The sequence below is a fragment of the Corapipo altera genome, unplaced genomic scaffold (assembly GCF_003945725.1).
Source record: "Corapipo altera isolate COAL_440 unplaced genomic scaffold, ASM394572v1 48b, whole genome shotgun sequence".
Classification (NCBI taxonomy): Eukaryota; Metazoa; Chordata; class Aves; order Passeriformes; family Pipridae; genus Corapipo; species Corapipo altera.
In genome coordinates this window covers 3,866,148-3,889,606 of record NW_020884884.1, presented here as the reverse complement: position 1 = coordinate 3,889,606, position 23,459 = coordinate 3,866,148, and the positions used below count along the sequence as shown (strand labels likewise).

The 23,459-nt window shown below is 38.4% G+C and overlaps 1 protein-coding gene across 1 annotated transcript in view; it reads left to right on the top strand.

The window, feature by feature from the left end:
* The first annotated feature begins 2,125 nt into the window (after positions 1 to 2,125).
* KCNK2 (potassium two pore domain channel subfamily K member 2) overlaps positions 2,126 to 23,459 on the top strand; it is a 109,429-nt gene continuing 88,095 nt past the window's right edge. Inside the window, exons 1-3 of the mRNA XM_027641672.1 lie at positions 2,126 to 2,219; positions 4,322 to 4,396; positions 5,085 to 5,277. Of these exons, the coding sequence (XP_027497473.1) occupies positions 5,244 to 5,277 (34 nt within the window). The 5' untranslated portion in view covers positions 2,126 to 2,219; positions 4,322 to 4,396; positions 5,085 to 5,243. The remainder of the gene's footprint in view (positions 2,220 to 4,321; positions 4,397 to 5,084; positions 5,278 to 23,459) is intronic.

Below are 23,459 nucleotides of genomic sequence, written 5' to 3'. Positions count from 1 at the left end.
CAACCCTTGAAAACAAAGGGGTCCAGGAGGGATGGACATTCTTCAAGAAGGAAGTCTTGAATGCACAGGAGCAGGCTGTCCCAGTGTGCTGAAAGGCAAGCCAGTGAAGAAGACGACCGGTCTGACTGAACAGGGAGATTTTGAAGGAAATTAGGGTAAAGAAGAGAGTCTACCAATTATGGAAAAAAGGGCTGGCTACTCAGGAAGAGTATCATTAGGAATATAGTTAGGTCATGTAGAAAGAAAATTAGAGAGAGGAAGGTACAACTTGAACTAAATCTCACCACTTCCATGAAGGATAACAAAAAGTCCTTCTACAAACACATCAACAAATACATCAATAGCAAAAGGAAGGGCAAGGAAAACCTCCATTCTTTATTGGACATGGGTGAGAATATAGTTATCAAAGATGAGGAAAAGGTTGAGGTATTTAACATCTTCTTTACCCCAGTTTTCAACAGTAAGACAGGTTGTCCTGAGGACAGCTGGCTTCTGGAGCTTGTAGAAAGAGATAAGAATCTGAACAGCCCCCCTGTAATCCAGGAGGAAACAGTTAGTGACCTGCTGAGCCACTTGGATCCCCACAGGTCTATGGGACCAGATGAGATCCACCCAAGGGTGATGAGGGAGCTGGAGGAAGAGCTCGCCAAGCCGCTCTCCATCATCTACCAACAGTCCTGGCTCACTGGGGAGGTCCTAGATGATTGGAAGTTGGCAAATGTCATGGCAATCCACAAAAAGGGCTGCAAGGAGGACCTGAGAAACTACAGGCCCATCAGCCTGACCTCAGTGCCTGGCAAGGTTATGGAGCAGATCATCCCAAGTGCAATCACACAGCACCTACAGGACGGACAAGGGATCAGACCCAGCTAGCACGGGTTTAGGAGGGGCAGGTCCTACCTGACCAACCTGATCTCCTTTTATGATCAGGTGACCCACCTGGTGGATGAGGGGAAGGCTGTGGATGTGTCTACCTGGACTTCAGCAAAACCTTTGACACTGTCTCCCACAGCACAACTCCTGAAAAAGCTGGCAGCTCATGGCTTGGACAGGGGCACTCTGTGCTGGATTAGGAACTGGCTGGAGGGCTGGGCCCGGAGAGTGGTAGTGAATGGTGCTGCATCCAGCTGGTGGCCAGTCACTAGTGGTGTCCCCCAGGGGTCAGTGTTAGGCCCAGTTCTGTTTAATATCTTTACTGATGATTTAGATGAGGGGATTGAGTCCACCATCAGCGAATTTGCAGATGACACTGAGTTGGGGGGGAGTGTCGATCACCTGGAAGGCAGGAGGGCTCTATAGAGGGACCTGGACAGGCTGGAGAGTTGGGGTGATTCCAATGGGATGAGGTTCAAGGCCAAGTGCCAGGTCCTCCACTTTGGCCACAACAACCCCATGCAGTGCTACAGGCTGGGCACAGAGTGGCTGGAGAGCAGCCAGGCAGAAAGGGATCTGGGAGTGCTGATTGACAGGAAGCTGAACATGAGCCAGCAGTGTACCCAGGTGGCCAAGAAGGCCAATGGATCCTGGCCTGTATCAGGAACAGTGTGGCCAACAGGATCAGGGAAGTGATTCTTCCTCTGTACTTAGCTCTGGTGAGGCCACACCTGGAGTACTGTGTCCAGTTCTGGGCCCCTCAGTTCAGGAAGGATATTGAGGTGCTGGAGCAGGTCCAGAGAAGAGCAACAAGGCTGGTGAAGGGACTGGAGCACAGGTCCTATGAGGAGAGGTTGAGGGAGCTGGGGTTGTTCAGCCTGGAGAAGAGGAGGCTCAGGGGAGACCTCATCACTCTCTACAACTCCCTGAAAGGAAATTGTAGCCAGGTGGAGATTGGTCTCTTCTCCCAGGCAGCTATCAAGAAGACAAGAGGGCATGGTCTTAAGCTGTGCCAGGAGAGGTTTAGGTTGGATATTAGGAAGAAATTCTTTACAGAGAGGGTAATCAGGCATTGGAATGGGCTGCCCAGGGAAGTGGTGGATTCTCTGTCCCTGGAGGTTTTTAAGATGAGACTGGATGTGGCACTTAGTGCCATGGTCTGGTAACCACGGCAGTGTTGGATCAAGGGTTGGACTTGATGATCTTGGAGGTCTCTTCCAACCCAGCTGATTCTATGATTCTATGATTCCAAGATCTTCTGGGCCACCAGAGATGGTAGAAGAGAGAGCAGAGAATAAAGAGATCCTGAAAAAAACATTTCTGGGGACAAGGTTGGAGAGAAAAGGGTAGGAAAAAGAAAGGAAGGAAATAATAAGTACAAAATGGAAACTAATATAAGATCTACTAGCTGTAATAGTTTTTCAAGTTTCTAGAAAATTCAAATTATTACAATTGAAGATTGTAAAGAGATGATATCAGAGTTATGGCTGCATAATCTTAGACTACAAATGAGATTTGCATTATTTTATCAAAGAAAAGATAATTTGATGTGCCCTAATTCTCAGTGGACAACCCAGTAGAGATTCCTTAGGAATTCCAAGAAAACCTGTCAATTAATTTCTGGTGCATAGAGTCAAACTCTTCTTGTACTCTGGATTTACACTCAAAGATTTTCATTAAATGACTCATATTAAGTGAACTGATTTCATACATTCCTAATTATTGTCGGTACCCAAGTGCAGGCACACTAGATTTACAGGGATTTGTGGCAGTTGCTCGTGGAAAACGAGTTGCACAACTTAATAGAAATGAGAAATGAGAACAGGCAATTAGTGTGCTTGTGTAATAACCAAATGATCAAAAATGGCTTAAGTAAAGAGAATTGATAATTTGAAAACATTTTCATAAACATATGCACCAGACAAATAGTTTTGCCTGTAGAAAAAAAAGCCAACCAATCAAAACAGAATTAGAGCAGAAACACATGCTATGTGGAAAATCTCTCATGATAATTTAGGCTTTCAGCTCACAGTGCCAGGCTTGCTTTGACCATCTTTGATGACTTTTAGTTGCAAGAACTTCTTACTTATTTTTTACCTAAAATTCCTGCATCTTGGTTTTCTGTGGGGTTAATTTGTTTGGTTTTTAGGTGGTAGAATGTACATGGTTGTTTTCTCAGAGAGATAGAAGGCTGGAACAAGATTCTGTATCACTTGGAGCAGAAGAGCGTTGCCTATCAGAACTGCAAGCAGTTGCTTACAGAGTAGCTGGGATCCTGTGCCTAAAATGCACAAAACCAGAAAAATTCTCTGATTTAAAAAACTCCTTGCACTAGTGATTAGTAACAAATTATACATAGCTAAAAATCTGCTAAGCAGATTTTCCTTTAATTTGCATGTGCATCTCCATCATAGCTGTCAGGCTCTTGGTAAGTTTTAAAGTTAACAAAAAATACTACGTGTTCTTATTTTGTTTGGTCTTTGTCAACTGCAATTCATATTTCCAAATTTTAACTACAAGAAAGAGACTAACAATCAAAGAAACCCCCTCCTGGTGTTCTAAAATATTTGCCTGACTTTAGGGCTTTAAGGAAAATATTAAATATTTTTAGAGCTTCTGGTGAAAAGTTGTGAGAGTTAGATATGTGAAACTATTGAAGTGTTATCACAGGGACTCACATATGGCACTCCTCTCTATTAAGAGGTTCTGTGAAAATCTTAAGAAATGATGTCATATGACTGGCCATGAGCACTATGGTTTAGTGCTATTGCATGTGCTTCTGTTTCCAGAGTCTGAGCCTGGATTATCAACCTATGAAATTCATGAGGAAACTTCCTTTTTGATTGAATAAGAGTGGGAATGAGTTCTATGTAACACAGCCTTCAGAAACAGGGAGGTTTTCAGATTTTTTGTTTTGTTTTGTTGTTTTTGTTTTTGTGGGGGTTTTTTGTTGTTTTTGTTTGGGTTTTGTTTTGTTTTGTTTTGTTTTGTTGGCTAGAGGAGTTCATCTGTTGGCCATAAAAGAATTCAGAGAATAAATAGTGTATTGGAAATGAAGCATGCACAATTGTTTGGCTACAAATTTAAGTCCCAGAGGTCAAGCTAGACTTTCTTTTGCTGATGAAGATATTCCTTTGTTTGTGGATGCATATATTTAAAAATGGATCATAGAATTTAAGAGAGAGACGGTTGCATTCATTCTCTTAATCCCTCACTATATCTTCAAATATTTATAATGATATGTCAGAAATTTAAGTATAAGGTTATATGACTGCCATATCACCACATTACTTAAAATAGTATTCTTTGTCTACTTGGTTAGGTGACTGCTGTGACAATTGTGTTTTACAAATATTATGACTAACAGACCAGATTTTCTTTGTAAGATTCCTATGTGATATAATTTTCTAGAATATGGAATAACTACAACATATGATTTTCTTTTAAGGAATTCAATGAAAATATAAACAGCATGCTTCAAAATAATGACATCTGAACTTAGCAAATCTGTGTGCAGCTGAAGGTGGGGAACTAAATAAATTAGGATCCTTTTTCAAAATGTGTATCTGACATATTCATAATCCTGCAGCCCATGGGGAAGAAGGAGGGATGGGGAAGAAAAATTTCTAAAAAATGTTACAGAAAATAAAATCAAACTCTAAAGATTATTTTATTCCCTTCTTAAGATCAATAACCCCTCACCAATTTCCTAATCAATAACTATTGATACAGTTAAGAAAAGATGCTTAATAGCCTCTTTTGTGACTGCTCCTTAGGAAACTCACAAATAAGAAAAGAAATTTGAACAATGTAAATCTTCCTTCTTTAAACAATGGAACAAATTTTATACTTTGAGGCACACCTGACCCTAAAACATCGTGGGGGGTCTTTCAGTGTCAATTAGACTCCGCGCTGCATATGCATGTTTCATGGGAATGATGCTTAAGAAAGGAAGGATTAATGGTAACACTAATTTTCATGTATTAATTCAGAGTAAAGAAGCTATGTTCTCTTTAAACCTTCTGGAACATTTCAGATACAATTATTCAATCTTTTAAGAGAATCAGGTAATTTTGGTTCAGGTTTCTAAGCACCTCCTTACGCATTCAATCACCTGCCCTTTGTAAAGTAATATGAAAATTTACAACATGATAAAAATACCGTGTATCATAATTAGCATCTTACTAGTTTACTTTTATTTGTGCATTTAGTATTTTGGACAGGAAATACGGAGACAGAACATATGTGTACTTCAGAAGAGAATATGTTATGACGAAATGACTTGTTCAGAAGACTCCGTAAAGACAACAATAAAGGAAATGCTTTATCTTAGACAAAAGCATGGTGACTTCTGAATATTACATCACCAAATGAGGAACCCACAAGCAAGACATAATTTTTACTGTAAGTACCACTACTAAAGACAATTATTTTATTTAGTTAAGCTTTACAGGTTTTAATCAGTTTCCATTACTTGCAATGGTGGACTAGAATGGAGAATTAATTGATGAAGAATTAAATTAGAGAAAATGCCTCAATGACATACATATCCCTTCTAAATAAGGGTGTCTTATTTTAGTTAATGGCCTTTTTTTGAAATATTTGTTTTGTAGTAAGGTCTTTTTAGACACAACACTTGCGTATTTATTGAAGATTTGCAATATCTAAATGATATAATTTACAAAAATTAGGTCAGTTATCCAATATGTTATTACTGAGAATGCTTATTTGGAAAGCCAGAGATATCCTTAACTTTTCTCCAAGCACAAATATCACTTCTATACTGTGAATATTTATTTACATGTAACAATGTGATGATTCATTTGGAGCTCGGAAATTAAGAAACTATTAAACAGAATGATTTTTTCCAAAAGCTGCCACCTAAAACAATGCTTTTGCTTAAACACATTAGTGTAAATAGTCCCTACTGCAGTCAGATATTGGAAGTCTTTGTGCTTTTATTTGGAAATTATCAGCAGGCATGTAAGTTTTGACCGGAAAGTTCTCTCAGGCCCTGATGAAATCTCAGTCAAAATCTTAGAAAGAAAAAATTGATGCTTCAGTGCTTAGCTCACATTAAAGAGGAAAATCTCTTTGCAGAACGCTATCAGACAAGGGGCAGGATTTGCCCTGTAGGTTTCTGAATTAGAGATGAGTCTTTTAAGCTGCTAGGAAAAGGAGCTGGGTTCAGAATATTTCCCTCACTTTTGTGTTGGTATTTTTTTTTTCATTTTTTTTTTCCACCCAGAAATAATTTGGAAAATATCTGCTTCGTTCCAATGTGATGAGCTTTTTGTTTGTAAGGAGGAATTTTCTCCTCCTGCTTGGCTGTCTGTAGTCCTCACAGACCATAAGGGTAAACATAATCATGAGTAATAGTGTTGAATTGACCATAAACAATTTACTACCTTCATAATGGAACCTTTAGTACCATGCAACAGAACTTTATTCTCTGATGCAGTTCTGTTGTTTGCAGAGTTTTGTTTCTCCTTTGAATCACTGTCTACTGTTCAACATTTCTGAAAGTGAACTATAATTTGTCTTTGTGTTAGGTACTTTATCATGATGAAAATATTCCAAAATATGCTGTTTATTGAAGGATCACTTTTCCTTGAATTAATTGAATCCTTTGCCTTATACTATTTTTACTGCTTTAAGGTGTGTACCATGAATGTGGATGTTCAGTCTGGAATTACTGATTAGAAAGCCTCAGCCTACTGGTGATTTCTCCTTGTTTTACTTTCATTCCTGCTCTGCTCCCTAAGACTTATCAGTGATTGCATGCTTTTCTCTAGAATTAATTTAACATTGCTTTCTGGAGCAATGTTGGACACTTTAGATAACTTGCCAACCATTAGCATTACAGCTGAAGAATGAGTAGTTTTCTATCTTGAGGAAGCTGATAGACTCAATTATCTATTTTTAAATACTAAAAACAAATACCACCATCACTACCACCAAGTTACTTTCTATCAGTTTTAATCCCATGATTCTAAAGAGTATGGAAAACAACTGAGGTAAGTTATACTGAGGTACCAAGATTGCTGTAGTACTCAACTGCAGCTGTTCCATAGCCTGCGGCACCACTACAAAATCACGACAAATGGAGAATACATTTGCAAAGTTTGAAGGAGACCTCAGGCAGGTAGCATGTAATTACCTAGTTAGAATTTAAGTAACGCCCCAGGGCCACCTGGGAAGGAAGGTGTTGCTCACTTTTAGTAGGGTGCAGGCAGGAATTGTATTTAGTTTATTTACTACATCGAGTAACCTACAGTGCAATCATAATTTAGAATGACAGAATACTAAAGAGGAAAACTCCACCTGTGTCAGTAATTTTCAACCTAGTAATGAAGCGTAATGGAATATAGCCATCATGCTATATTATGCAACCTGCATTTTATAAAATGTGTGAATATAAATTCAGTTATTTGGTGTCTATCAGGGGAAATTGCACCAACCTAACATTTAAAAATGAGCAGTATTTTTTGAAAGTAAAAGGAAGGAAGTAGTAACTCTACTACTCCATGAAATGGAATCGTCATATAGGACCTTGGATTAGTAGAACATAAGCCTACCTGTGGCACTAAATCTGAAGGCTAAATTAGGGTACATCTCAAAATAGAGTTTCTGCACCATATATTGGAGGAATGTGGGGGTAAATATTAGCCACAAGCTAATATTTAATTGCCACAAAACCCTTCTCATATGAAAACCAAAACATAATGCTAGCAATCCAACAAGATATAATGGGATCTGCTTTGAAGAGTGTGTGTAATGAACATTTAATATGTACATCTTCAGGGTTATTGATGCTATTTCAGTATTTGCATGACAGGTGTTGCCAGAAAAGCCAAAATCTATAATGAGAAAGATGAACTAAGAATAGAAATAAAGAATAATCGTAAACAGCCTAATAGCACAAACAATAGTACAAATCCGCTTTCTCCAAGGATGCTGGAGAAGCTGAGGTGAAAGTCTTTTAAGAGAATGGAAAGAGAAAATATTTCTAGTATTTCTGAATGTCTTAGAAATAGGTATGATGTTTGAAAGTGGAGAAGAAAGAGCAGATGATTGTCCCAGAACCTGGAGTCATTGTTTGACTAACTGTTCACCTTCCAAATATTTTTGGAACATCCTTGGTGAGAATTCTACTGTGTTCAAGGTCTTGAATTTGAGCATATACCAAGTGCAGGAAAAAGGGAAAGATGAAAACTGGCTGGGAAAAAATAATGCATCAAGGTTTGAAAATGATAGAGCAAAAAAACAGATAGAAATTAATTCTGAATCCATGTCAAGTATGAAGTAAAAAATACTGACAAAGCATTTGAGAACTTGAGAGGCATCATGATGAGATTATATAGACTTTTCATACTTCTGTTTTAATGTGATTGACATAGATAAAATAGATGGTGGCTTAATTTTCTTGTATGTATAAACACTTCCCATCTAAATTAATCTATAATTAAAAGAGAGGATTTAGTTCCTACAGCAACTTTTGGAAGAGAAGGGAACCACTCTATGCTGGCAGGCAAATTCATATAACATTCATCATGGTATAATGCTGAAATCTTCAGTATGATGTGGTAAGCCACAAAATAACATGCAGATAGATACCTTTTCGGCTTCCTTCCACTGTTTTATTTATTACACCCTTCTTTATTTTTGACTGTTGGAGAGGAAAAAAATACATGATTTAAAGTAGTCATGACCACTTCGTAGCAGTTTCATGTTTTGAGACAATACTTGCTACCCGAAACATTATGGTAAATGTATAACTTTGTCCATCTATGATTTTTGATTTACTCAAAGAGAGCTCATCTTTCTAAAGGGAGGTGAGAGTGGGCTGGGAGAAAGATATTTTTATTCATGCAGTGTTTCCTGTAAAGATAAAATACAGGTTCACAATGAGATGCAATATACCATAGTCCAGGATTCCACAGCATAACTTTGCTAGGTTTTTTTTCTACCTCCTCTTTCACATCCCCAGGAGTATAGGCCAGGATTTAAGAATTCCTTTCCTTTCCTAACTGTTCTGCCTGCACACTTTGACTAATACAACCCACAAAGTTTGGGCAGAATCTGGTTCCTGTCAATGGAAACAATCCAAAACATTTGAGCAAAATTGTCCAGTGTGGTTTTTCGGAATAAGCACTGAGTAAAAATTGCACATGACTTTTGAGTTTTGGTCTCCTGAAGCATTGTTGCAATAACACTCTCCTAAATCAAAATCACTAGTAACAGATGCAGAACATCTGCTTACCTTCAGTGTTCAGCTTCAGGTCTAGTGCTTTGGAAGGGGATGGAGTTCAGCTCTTTTGGTCACCATTTATTCTTTACTAGCACTTAGTGGAGGAAGTAGATGCTCTTTTGTCTCTAAATGACTGTAATTGTGATAGATGAAATGCTAGCCTGCAGATGTATAAGGATAGAGTGTCAAAGTAAGGGTTCTAGTGGTGGGACCAAGGTGTTACAACCCATCGGTAGGGGAGTGATGTTCATCGTAAATTCTCATCAGGCTGAACAAAGACACTGGACCACATGTCAGGGAACTCTTGTGCTTTATTGTACAGTCACCACAACTCCAGCAACCAGTTGAATCTAAACCCACTGTTTAGATTAAAAATGTGTTGGCTGACAGGACCTTAAATTCTGCAATAGACTTTGACAAGCAGAGGTGGCTAACAAGTCCTTAGATTTTGTACAGTACACTTCAATAAGTCCTCAAGTCCCACAGCAAACTTCTCAAGGATTCTGGCTCACAAGGCACAACACAATTCCACAAGCTCCCCACTTCCACATCAAACTTCAGTACAGAGTACAGGGTAGAATACAATAGCTATATTCTACCCTGGGAATACAGGGAGGAGAGAAATAAAGACAGAAAAGGGAGAGAGAGAACAAAGAGTATCACCAGTCCTTAGATCCTGTGTTGGTCCTGGCGCATGGATGGTCCAGAGCTGGGGTTGCAAGACAGAGAAAGCGAAAGTGAAAGAGAGGAAAAAGAGAGCAAGGGGGCCCAATCCACTTCCTTTTAGAGTTAACCTGGTGCACCCCTCTTGTGTAAAGCAGATTTTTCACATTTTTTTTCATGTACGCACAACCAGCCCTTTGAGCCCTCCTCCAGGTAGTGAGTCAAAGGAAGGGAGACTGAGCATGAGACTGATAAACAGACTCAAACAGTGCTGCACCACCTCTGAGGGACCATCTCCTCTGATCACACTTTTCCTGTCGTAACAGTCAGAATGTTTGAGCCAAAACGTGCTTATTTCTGGTTCTTTGCACAAGGTGAGTGGCCAAGAGCCAGCAGTGACAAGGCTGTGACAGTACTCAGTATGTATGGTCTGGGGAAGAAGAGAGAATAACTGAGTATTAATGCAGGCAAACTAATCCATGTTGTCAGAAAGAGGGTGCCTGGTGATAGAGCTTTCTGCAGAGAGCTTTTTAGCTCTTGTCTCTATCAAACTACACCAAACTGACCTCTGTACAACTCTGTAGCTTTCCATCCCTGTATACTTTCAAAGAATTAAAGTACTTTCTGTGCTTGGAGTAAAGCAATCCCACCTCAGCAAAATAAAAGAAAATTGTGGCAGAATGAGCTCTGGGTTTTTACTTTAATCCTTTTTTGCTGAAATGCCAATAATTTACAGAGCAAAATTAACAGGAGGGTTTTTTTCCTTTATTAAACTTTAGTGAAATCAAATAAATCAATTGTATTGCAGGGACACTGCAATCTAATGTTTTTTATTTTATTTTTTAAAAAAGACTCATGTTCTGTGTTATGAAACAGTGAAAAGGTTTTAATAATTGCTGTCTAAAGTATTCTTTAACACATATTCTGCCAGAATCTGAACTCTCAGAACTATAAGGACAGGCTGTTCTTAGGCATAAAAGCAAAATTCCTTTGCCAGTCCATAATGTTTTAATCAGAAATCCATTTTATTGACTATATTTACTTCAGAAAAAATGAAAAATTATAAACAAGACTCAGGATGCATGAACCTACATGAAACAGCAAAAACATTAAATAACCAACTAATGAGCTTGAAGCATCAAATTTTGCACACTTCTAGTTAAAACAAAAATAAATTGAAAAAGAGTCAGTATGTTTTTAAAAAGAAAAAGAACGTAACTTCTTTGCTCCATAACATCTAGAATGCTTTACCTAATGTCTAAGTTAAAAGGAAGACATTTTTACCCCTATCTAGCATGCATAATAAATACCAAGCTCAATGGAGTGCCTCTTTTTTCCTTAAATTGAAGCTAAAACTGCAGAGCTTCATTATTTTCCTGGAAGAATAGTCCTTTTGTACCAGACAACTTGGCATGTGGCCAGGGGCTGCAAAGTAGCACTTTTAGACAGCTTTCTAGTTTTAAGTGTGGAGTCACATCTTTGATTCTGGCTTATGAGATGGATTTGCAAACAAGTAACAATAACAAAAGTCTACCTTGAAGTTTGCTTCCAGCAGGCAAGAAATTGCGTTCTAGAAACTCGTTTTCTATGTAGAGTTTTGTTCAAGTGTTAGGTCACAGGGCTGGTGACATTATAGTGCCAGAAAGAATGAACAGCAAGGATGCGCCCCTGTAAAACTGGTTCATATGCTCTACCTATTTTAGGTAAAAATGAGAATATTTTAAAGACACTGTTTTGATGTCAAATAAATGATTTAATACATTTACAGATCCGTAAACATCACTTTTCATCTGAATGAGAAAACTTCTTGGAATTATGTTAAAAATTGAGTATCATGAAGAATCAAAGGTTATTTTCCTTGCTACAGGATATTTGTCATTGAATCAATAGACAAAAGAATTGTCGTCCCTGGGAATTAAATATATGTTAGTAAAATGGTAGTCATCAAAAACTACAGGTTTGATTTTTGGGTCAAATTAAAGGCTATTAGTGTCATCTGGAGTGTCCTTATTCAGGGGATTTTCTGTGAGATCAGTAGATCCCATATCACTTGTTTAAACATTAACCTGACCTCTGTTAGATGAAGAATGCCTGTTGCTGGTTCCATGTAACAAAACCCCCCACTACTTCTTTTTAATTTTCAATCTGCATGTAAAAACAATTTTAACATCTCTTTGCATCTTGATTAAGTTTTTGTCTTAGTCTTGGACTCTTCACAAGTTAAAACAGTCAATTATTTAAGAGCTTGATGTCAAAAATAGGAAACTATTTTATTTACTATGGGATCAGAATTTAGATTATAATATGATGTTTCTAATGATGATATATGGTGAGAAAAGAAACCCAGACATTTTTCTGCAAGATGAATTAGTAGTTTTGGTGGTTGTTGTACTGGAACAATGTATTAGACACAGACAGATCAGATGGAAAGCAAATAAGGGAGCTCAAAATCTCACTCTTTCCTGTTACCTGAGAAGTGTATAAGTCTCCATATATAAAATCAGTGGGATTCTACAACAACATAGCAGATAGTTCAGAATTGATTGACAAATAGAAGATACTCTGCCAATCCTATGTTCGAAGCCAAAATAGGTTGCTTATTTCTATATTTAACATGGAGCAAGCTTTGCACCAAAGCTGAAAAAAATATTTTCATTTCGTACATTTGTAATAAAAACATTATACGTAGATTATTTAAGAGAAAAATTACTTTGGCTTATTCTCTCCCTTGCAGATTTGGAGTAATATATGCTGTATCATAAGTGTCTATTAATACCAGAAAAAAAAGTTTCTTAGCAGTCTTTTGAGTAATGGAGTGTTGCTTGCTGAACTGTTCATTTGAAAACTCATTGAATTGCACAGTAATCACAGAATCTCCAGTTTTATTATCTTTTTTGTCACTGAGAAATTCTTACTGTTTTGTTGTTCTGTTTTCATTTCCATCATGTTCCAAAGCAGAAATGTATCACTGTCTAAAAAATATGTCGGTAGGTAATAGAGAAAGGCAGGTGAAAGGTCAAATCTCTTGCAAACTGGTGAAACACATAATTTAAATTTACATAGAAACCACATTATGTGACCAGAGATAAACAATGTGTGGGTTGTAGCGTAATTTATAAAATAAAGAATGTTGTCATTAAGGTTGCCTGGGACTGTAGCAGTCATGAATAAGACAAAATTTGCATTGACTTGCCTTTAGATGTGTGCTGGGTTTGGTTGAGATAAGGGCATTTGTTTGGGATTTCTCTGCTGTATGTAATACCTCTTTCGCTTTTTCCCACTCTTGACAAAAAAACACGTACAAAACAAAAACTCCGCACTGGGAGACACACCTACATACTGATTTTATCTTGCTAATAATCCCCCAAATAGATCTTTCAATTTTCCCATCTACCATTTGCTTTGTGTTTGCTCACAAAACAGCTTGGTGTATTGTGAGCACTTAACGTACAGGAAAGTGCTTAGATGGTAAAGCAGGTGCTGGCACCATGCTCTGTTTTCTCAGACTTGTAACTTTAACTCTAAAAGGACTCTTTAGAGTCTGCTGCAGGATCCTTTCAAAGTCTTGTTCTGCCCCCGTGCCTTGGTTGACAAGGATAGCTTCAGAGATGTTACCACCAGACTGGAAGTGGCAGGAGGGGCGCGGGGACTGTAACAGAATTGAGATCTCTGTCACACGGAAGACGGGAGCTCAGATCATATCCCCAACTATAAACACATGACTTGAGGCTGTGCAGCCTCAATAGCTCTGAAAGTTGAATCTTCACCCCCTTTTTGGAGTGCTTTCATTGTGTAAGTCAATGAGGCCATGGCAGCTGGAAGAGATCTGCCTTCAGCCCCAGTGTTCCTGTCACCTGGACAAGACAGAACCTTGAACACATGATTACACATTTGAATGAGATTGTATCTGGCTATTACAATACCAGTGCTGCCCAAACTGCTTCTGGCCAACTGTCCAGTAGAAAGGCAAGAAGATCAGCAGAGTCCATCTGTAGTGTGCGTGTTGCTGGCTGAGCCAAGTCAAATTTGCAAATTGAGGGAGGTGATTCTACCCCTCTAGTCCAGTCCTTCCAGCTCTGGGGCCCTCAACACAAGAAAGACATTGACCTATTGGAGTGAGTCCAGAGGAGGCCACCAAGTTGATTAGGGGGATGGAGCACCTTTCCTATGAGGAAAGGTTAAAAGAGTCGAGATTTTTCAGTCTGGAAAAGAGAAGGTTTTGGAATCACCTAATTGTGGCCTTTCAGTACCTGAAGGGAAACTACAAGGAAGATGGAGAGAGGCTTTTTACAAGGGCATGTAGTGACAGGACAAGGGGGAATGGCTTCAAACTGAAAGAGCAGGTTCAGATTAGATATTAGGAAGAAATTCTTTACTGTGAGGATGGTGAGACACTGAAACAGGTTGCCCAGAGAACTGGTAGATGCCGTATTCCTAGAAGTGTTTGAGGCCAGGCTGAATAGAGCTCTGAGCAGCCTGGTCTAGTGGAAGTGTCCCTGTCCATGGCAGGACAGCTGGATCTTTAAGATCCCTTCCAACCCAGGCCATTCTATGATTCTATGAAATACTTAAATGATATCTACTCCTAACTCATCTAGGAAAGGGTTTCTAAACTTTTCTTGAGACCTTTTGTAGGATGATGTGGTGCTTCAGAAAAGACAATGACTAAATGACTACTTTCAGATGTTATTGTAAATATTGTAAGGAATTTTGAAGACCATTGGTCAAGAAGAGTATAAAAAACACAGTTGCGTAAATAATCTGGTCTGGGATTGAAATGGAAAGATGCATATACAGCAATAACATGATGAAAAATGATAGGTATCATCATATTTTTGCTTTTATTTGGAAAACCCTTGAAAAGAATAAACTGTAGGAGAGTGAAAGTAAAGTCCTATTAATGTATGAGTCATTGTTGCTTGGGTTTGATGACCTCTGGAATGTAATTTCCTATAAACAGAACTGTTGCAAGAAAATGACAGAGAAGGGCCTTGCTGAAGAGCTCTGCTGATGTAGCTCAGCCCCATTTTAGTCTGTATTTCAGATTAAGGGCTGTTGGCAAACAGAAAGACAAGACATTCAGAAGATGCTGCGTGCTATTTTTTCCCTTGTTCTTTGTATGTACTGCTTGGAGTTGAGTCGTTTTTGAGACTGTGACAATTGCTACTTAACCAGACAGCTATGACTTTACAATGGTTCTGTGAGTTACTGAGAAATGGCCAGCTCTTAGTCACTGCAATAAACGCTAAACTAAAGTGTGTGATACAAAAGTAAAGTTAAATGCAAACTTCAATTGAAATCAATACTGAAACTCAGCAAAACCAGTGTTTCACTGTAGATATTTAATCAGACAGTTTATCTTTGTTGTTGCCTGGGCACTGCAAATGAACTGTGTTGCCATTTGCCTGTACTGCAATTGGTCTGGGAATCTCTTATTTAGCTACTAGAGCTGCTGCTTGGTTTTCTTGCTATACAAATACAACCTAATATTAAAAAATCCAAAAGAAGCTGATCTATAGCCTGTGCCTTTTTACCAAGAGTAATAGAAGAATAATTTAATGAACAAGGAATTGGTAGCAATGGTATAATTCTGGTGTTCTTAAAAAAATACACAATATGTATAAAAACTGCATCTCAAAAGCCTATCCTTCATGTAGATAAGAAGTAAAATCCTTGCAGACAAGAAACCATATGTTACTGATCTTGCAAAATGCACATTTCTTATCATTTTTATGCTTCACTCCATTAATCTTGTCTTCATACAGCCTGTAAGGAGGCTGGGATACTTATATTCAAGAACCTATTTCAGGTTTCTGGTCATCTGAGATAAGTATCCAGCAGAAGGGGACATCACCATGAAAAGCTCACCTGGACTGCTATTGTGTGGAAAAAAGAAGGCATGTAGATGAGGAATGAAGTTTTGTACAGAAGTTTTCTGTAAGTTACAGGTGCTGTTGTTTCCATAGAAGACTGCACCTATGCAACATCTTCACAAGTGCAAAGCCATGGAGTAGGGTGGCTTAAAAGATCAAATTTAAAAATGGTGGATATAAAATATCTTTCAGCAGAGATATAATGACAGGAGAGAAAAATGCTTCTATATCCAGGAAACACGCTTATCAACAGGCTTTGCTAAAGTATTTGGAATTCCTAGTAAACCATAAAAACCCTACCAGAAATCCTGGTTTTAGCTGTGAGTTGAGAACAGCTTCTTCAAAAAACCCTCAAGTATATTTAAAGGACTAGAGAGATAGGACTGTAAAGGGACAGTTGTAGCAGAACTGTGGATGCCTCCAGCTGTCTGACTTGAGAGTGTGCTGTAAAGCAGTCTTTGTGACAGATCTCTAGGTGAAAAATAATTACCTCTTAAGCAGAGGGTCGTTCCTTGCACAGGTTGGCAGTCCTCAGAGTTAAAAATGGAGGAAAGTCTACTGTCTCCTATACTTAACTCCCAGATGTTCTTTCAAAATACTCCACCTAGGTAGGTATTTGTCTGGCAACATCTCTTTTGGCTTCTCAAAAATATATTCACTGCTTCATTGGGCACTGTGCACTTTTAATTTTAAGCTAACATTAAAATGTGCATCACAGCTCTGTTTCCCATAATCTGTGGGAAAAAACGATGTGGTGGGAACTTTGCTTTTACTGAGTTTATCTAACATTGCAGAGTGCCTTACCCATGCACAGTTTTTCTGCATGGATGTAACTCATACCCTGTACTTTAGTTATGGGTGTCTATATGCATCACTGCAGAGATAGCATGTAGGGATGTACGACACTCATGAAAGACTGATGCTCTCATCCTGGTTGATGGCAGACAGAACAAGACAGCAGGAATGTACATCTACCATAGAGGGGACAAGGCTATATTTCTCTTCTTTTCTACCATGAGTTGGAGATGGTGAGAAATTTTTTTGAGGTGTATTAAAATGTCTTTGATGACAGAAGCCAGTTCTTCAAGAAAAAAAAATTGCTCACAGGAAAGCACCAGTCCAACTGAAACTTCCCGTGGGAACATGCATTTCAGCTCCACGTGAACATAACAGTGCAACAATTTGATACTACCAGGCTAGTTAAGGTGCTGGATCAAGCAGATTAATAGTGTCTCTTGACTACTCAATATTCCAGGTGAGGGTCCTGACCTGCAGTGTAATTGCTTTTGTGGGACATGTGAGGATCTTTTAATTCTTAACAACAACAACAAAATACTGTTTAAAAAATTTTATTCTCACAACATGTGGAAGAGGGCATTCACATGTGTGGGAAATCCATCTTCTGACTACCTGACTACCTGTGCAGTCAGTGCACACCCTTCCCTCCTAGTTTAACTTCAGTAGTTGCCTTCTTTTTCATTTTCTCCTCCTCAGCATACAGGTCATATCAGCCCCTGATGCCCTTTGATGAAACTAGGAAAGGGTATTATTTATCCAAAGTAAGAAGAAAAACTCATAACAGCAGAGAAAATGGAGACAGAAAAATTCTGGAAAGAAAACATTTAGATAACCCAACAGCTCCCAGTCAGCCCATGCCTGCTCTTCTGTTGTATTTTCCTGGCTCCATCCACAAACATTCATTTTGTTCCCAACAACCCAGAAAGGGTTGTCCTCCTATTCACTATGACATTTTTTTCTATTTCACATGGGAACAAGCACAGCCTCTTCTGCAATTTCCAAACACATTCTATAAACAGTACTATATTATAGGGGAAAGTAACCTTGCTAACATATGCAAATATCAGAGAAGAATGAGAAGATTAGATTAGAAAGGGTAAAAAAGGGTTAATAATATGAAGAAGTAGAAAAATCAGAAAAAGGGTGTTCACACTTCTTTTTAAATCTGTCTTTAAATTATTTACCCGGTGCTTCGACAGCTCACAATTTAAATTTTTTCATTCATTTTAATATTTAATCACAGTTTTTAATTATACTAGTAACTTGAGGCTAATTCTTAACTCAGCAATAGCTTCATCTTCTAGTAATAAATGGTACATACCCTTGGCTTTGACACTTGCTGTGAGTGTTTTGGCTTTGGTAGAACATGCAGTCCAGGACACCATTATTGCATCTTAAGTCTCAAATCCTCTGTTTCACCCTGCTGATGATAATTTAGCATAAAAATGTTTGATCTTCACTGTGGTTCTTAATGTTACTGTTGCTAAAATTACAGGAGATAAGAGAACAAGTACTTAAACAAAAATCTTATTACAAAAGACATTTTTCCACATAGTTTTTCTTCTCCTAAGTCTGGAGAAGAGACAGTCTAGTACCTGAGAACTGTGGGTTGGAGGAATGTTACATCTCCATATGTGGCTGACAGGGTTTGGGATGAAGGCCTTAGGTATTTGGGTTTTTTTAGCTGCACACCAAATGAGCTCCCTTGGTGGGGTTATAGTGCTCATGTGACAGTGGGCTGCATTGCTTTGGAGGCTACTGGGGACTGTGAGCCAATGGGCATGAATTTGTCTGGGATGCAGAGGCCATCCAGCCCAAATCCACAAGGGAACAGTAAAAGATCTGGGACTTGCTGAGCTATCTACTCTCCTACTCTCTGAAGCCTATGTGGCACTATGTAAAGACTAGAGAATGTGGTTTATGGGTTCAGGGAAGCTGACCATCTTTCCGCTGAGACTCTGAGACCAAACTCCTGTTTTTGCAGGCACCATGTCAGATAAATCTTTTTTATAAACTGGCCACCCTCTATTTTACAATATTAAGTTTTTGTTCTCATCCTCCTTATTGGGAGATTGCTGCAGAAGTTGGCTCTTGTGTTTTTTGTGACTTCCAGCCAAAATTTATTCACAGAACAGTTCTGGTTTTTTTGCCAACATGGTTCCTTAGCTCAAAAAAGTCTTTGATTGATCTACATGCAGATATCAGATGTCTTCTCAGCCTTCATTTTGCCAGACTAAGTGAGCTGAGCTCTTCCAATTTCCTCAGACATAATTAATCTAGAAGTCTTTACTGTTCCTGGATTAATTTTTATGGATCGCCGGTGACTAGAACTGAGTGTACTTTTCCCACTGACAGTTTACCAGGGCTCATGAGCTGGCATGCATCACTCTGGTATCACTTGCTGGCCAAACCCCACCTCCTATGTATTGTTGATACTAGAAAAATAATCAGTATAAACAAAATGATGGATTTAAAAGGACTTCTAATAAATTTGGTTTAAACACAGTAGAGAGGTGGAGCTTATTGTATTTACACAGTGGTAACACAGGATCGAGAACCAACATGCAGTGGTCCACATGGGTAATGCTATTTGTTGATGCATCTGAAAGGAACAGTACTGCAAATGTGTGATGTTTGGTGGCTTTTTGCTCTGGCCACTTTAGGTTCTGCTTTCTGCTCTGGCCACTTTGGGTTCCGTTCATAACATGCTGACTTTCCCCATTCACTTATTGGAGACTTACTGCTCATAAGAATTTCTTTCTTGTTACCTGTGACCACAAAGCCACAAAGCTTATCTTAGACTCGTGTTGAAGCAAGGGTTTAAGCATAAGTGGATCCTGAATAGTCTTAGGCAGAAGTGTAACATTTCCCATGCGATATATTTCTTTAAACCACAACAGATCAACAATAAGAGGAAGAGGAGAAACATCAGCTTCCCTCTCTCACAAACTTTGCAGTTACATACCCCCAATATATATTTGTTAGTTTATCTGTTAACCATTAGAAAGATTCATCATGGTTACAAGATCCAACTCAGGCTCTTGCATTAATTAACACTAAGAGCACTCTATGGTATCTGAAAAAGAAACAGGAAAAGAAACATGCATTCAGTTTCAGAATTCATGTAAAAGGAAATGTGAAGGATGAAGGACCTGGAATAGCAAACAGCTAAGGACTACAGCTATTGTGTCTGGGATTCTCACAAAATGCATCAGGCGGAGGAATTGAAGGAGTATTTTGTCCCTTCAAAAAGAAAAGGTTCTAAAGAGCAAGGAGGGCAAAAGCCAGCTACTCTTTTTTTTTCATTAACCTCAGGCCAGAAGCAGTGGATGTTATTTAATAACCCACAATTAAAGACAAGCAGTCTAATTACCAGTTCATACTAAAAAAAAAGAGTCACACTCCTTGTAAGAATGAAATTATAAGAGGATTAATTGCAAGTGAAATACTCAAAAGAGGAATCTATTTAACATTGTAAAAAAAGACCATGATTTTTGTTGTTTATGGAATCCTAATTTTGACATCAGACTGCAGTAGAGAGACCAAAATTGAGAGAGAAACATCATAGGAGATTCTGACTTACATTTAGAAGCAGCTGTGTTAGTGGGCCAGGTGGGAGAACACCTTTGGATGAGAATGCAAGTTTTAGAAAGAAAAAATGTGATAGTACAGTAGACTGGACTGACAAACAAGTCTCAGAAAAAAAAAGACAAAAAACCCTTCAAAAATTCAATTCTCACATGGAGTGAATTTACAAGAAGTAACGTGAAAGGGAAATGTCTGGCCTTCAATAGAGTTCTACTATTTTATCAAGAAACAAAGTTACCTGTGGAAAGCTGGAGCTAAAAGGAAATTAAGTATAAGTATTCTGCACAGTGGTTTTTCTGTGGAAATTGCTCAGATAGAGCAATTTCAGGTGACTGAAATACATCCTTGAACATGAGTGGTATTGTTGCTTATAAATTGAATATTGATATCCAGGTCAATATGAAACCTTAAGTCAATTTGAACACAAAGAAACCCAGGTTGTGCAGTGACAGAGTCAGTTCCATAATAGCTGTATACAAATGAAATGTAATTGCAAAACAGTCTCTTAAAAAAATAGAGTTTTACTTATTATTGAGGGAGAGAGAAGCAGGAAATGCATGTGGTACTTCTTGCAGAGAGACTGTATAAGCTAGAAGACCAGAAGCACTTGGAGATAGAAAGAAAAACAGATTAAAAGACTTCAAGCTAAATTAAGATACAGACAGGAAAGGAAAAATTAGGAGGGAAATTTCACCAAAAAAAAAAAAAAGAAAGAAAATTAAAATAATCATTACAATTGTAAGAGAACACTGAGGAAAACATAGAACAAAAATCACAAGTATTTAAACATGTGCATGATGAAAGAAACTTTCTGTCCATGATCATGACATCCATTATATGTTTGGGGGATTTTAGAAACAAATGTCCATTACAAAGGGAAGAAATGGCCCAGTTCTCTCAGCACACATTTACAACACAAAGAGCTAAACCACAGCCCGTTAAAAATTTATTGTCCACAGGGAACTCCTTATATAACGTTCTCAAGTCACTGTTTTTCTAGATCCCTTTGATAAAAATGGACATAATAGCACTTTTTCACCTCAAAGAATTAATGAAATAGCGAATGAGGCCAGTACACACATCTCACCTAGCTAAACTTGGTAGTCTGTACTAGAGAGAAAATTATTGTAAGGACTAATGGAATAAGTCAGTTTGAATAACTGGCATGTCCTACATTCTAAATTAACATGTGACTGTGTTTTGTCTTGTTTCATACACTGATTTTGAACATAATGGGTAAGTGGTTTCCATCATAGTTCTACTTTATCCAAACCCAAGTTGTGTACACTTTTTTCCAAGTACATTTTTTCTAGTGTTTGCCTTTCGTGCTTTCCTGCAGTTAATATTTTCTGAGAGCTGTGCTCTGCTGAACACCCATGGAAACTTCTTAAGTGGGTAGGCTACTTCTGTGTCATGTTATGTGGGAGTCTTTCCCATTTCCCTGGGCTCAGAAGCAGATGCAGGCTGTCACTGCTGTACTGCGGCTGGACCCAAGTGTGCATCAATCCCTTGTCCTTGCACCTCTCAGTCTCAGGTCCCATGCCAAGGAAAACTTAAGCCCAGAGCCTGAGCATGAGCCATGGCTTGTTGTAGCTGGGCGTTGGTCTGAACGCTCTGTGGAGCAGGACCCTGGGGCGTGCCAAGGCATGCATGGGAACATGAATATAGACACAGCCATAGATAATGTGAGAACTGAATGCTGTAACTTTTTAGGCTTCCTTTGAAGTCGATGAGAATTTGCCTGAATAAAGTATACATAAATGTGTTCCATTTTGGCCTGTTAGGACACGGGTGCCAATAGAAAATGCTCTATTGCTGAAATCATAAGCAACTAGCTAAATATTTGGGGCTTAAGAATGCTCCACCCAATGGCTTGTTGGTTAAAGCACTCACAAGGACGTAAAAGATGTAGCCTAGATATCCTCTGCTGTTTACTGAGTGGATCTCTCAGCTGCTGACTTGCACCAAGTGGTGCTTTTGTTCTCTCCCTTTCCTCCTTTTCTTCCCAATTTTACTCTGTCCTTGTCAAGTACTTTAAAAAGCCCACCAAAACAACACCTGGAATCTGAAGTGCAGACAGTTCCTCCCTTGAGGGATTTAAATCCTACAAATTGTCAGGGTTTAGTACACTTCCTTTTCTTAGTGTTGCTCAGTGCCTAGCTGATAGCAGTTCCAGGAGACCGCTATGAGTTCCTCTTGTTCCTCTCATGACTTGCCCCATACAAGGAACTCAGACTCTAACTTTGATCTGCATCTGCTGTGCTTGGTCTTGTTCATCTCACAAGGGATAATGACCAAAGCTTGGTTGACTTTATTTAGAAATGTAAATAAAATGCATTGGATCAGTACACAGTAACTGATGAGATGTGAATCTGGACTGGAAGAAGGACACCCTTGTCCTCCCTTATTGGAAGCAGCTGGACCATGTAATTCCTTTCACAAACTGGTGACCCTCCAGTCTCCAACTTGACATTATACATTCTGTAGCATCAAGTAAATATGGGTCTAAGGAACATAAAGTTACAGACTTTGCTACTGCAGCATCTGGTATGTCAGTATGTCTGTAGTAAGCAGCCTGAGGAACACTTATGGTGACACAGGGAGTCCCATACTGCGGGTCAGGAAGTCACACATTTCCGTGTCAGTAGTCTGTTCAGCTAGGTGATAGCTCTATCTTTTTTTTTTTTCATTACAGGACTGTATAAACTATTAAGTTCATTAAACTATTGATATTTATTCATTATTATAAGCTCCTTATGATATACTAATATTTTTTAATACTGGTATATATTTTTTTATATTAAAGTAATAATTATAGCCTATAGCTAGACTGTAAATGCAGTATATGTAGAAAATACAGATGCCTTGTATGTGCAAGTCGTATATTGAAGAATACATTTCTCTTAGTTCATCAGTAGTTGTTACATACAGCTTTAATATTATTTACTTTAAGAGAAACATGGTTGGGTGTGACACTTCAAATATAAATTGTGTTTTCCCATATATAGCTTGCTGTTAAATATTCTACACAGCAGCTACTATGCTTAAGTTCTTCCCTTAGTGGGCATTTTGAATGGCTAGCAATTCAGCAGTTACTGACAGGTTGCTTTCTTGTCTAAAAATAGGGGAATGTGTGGATCCTTGTACACAGCAGGTAGTCAAGTATTAATGAAAGTGATTGATGATAAAAAGCTTGCTTTCTACTCTCCTGTCATCAACAACCTATTGGGATCAAGAGAACACTGGGATAGAAATTAATCTTCCTAGAGTTATTCTAAACAGTCAACTGATAGGAGATTTCTTTGATCTCATTCAGTTGAAATTGATTAATTCTGTTAATTACTCTGTTTGAACTGAGTTAGCAGGAATTTTCTGCGTGTTGCAGCATCCTTGATGGTTTGTCTACTTGCTTG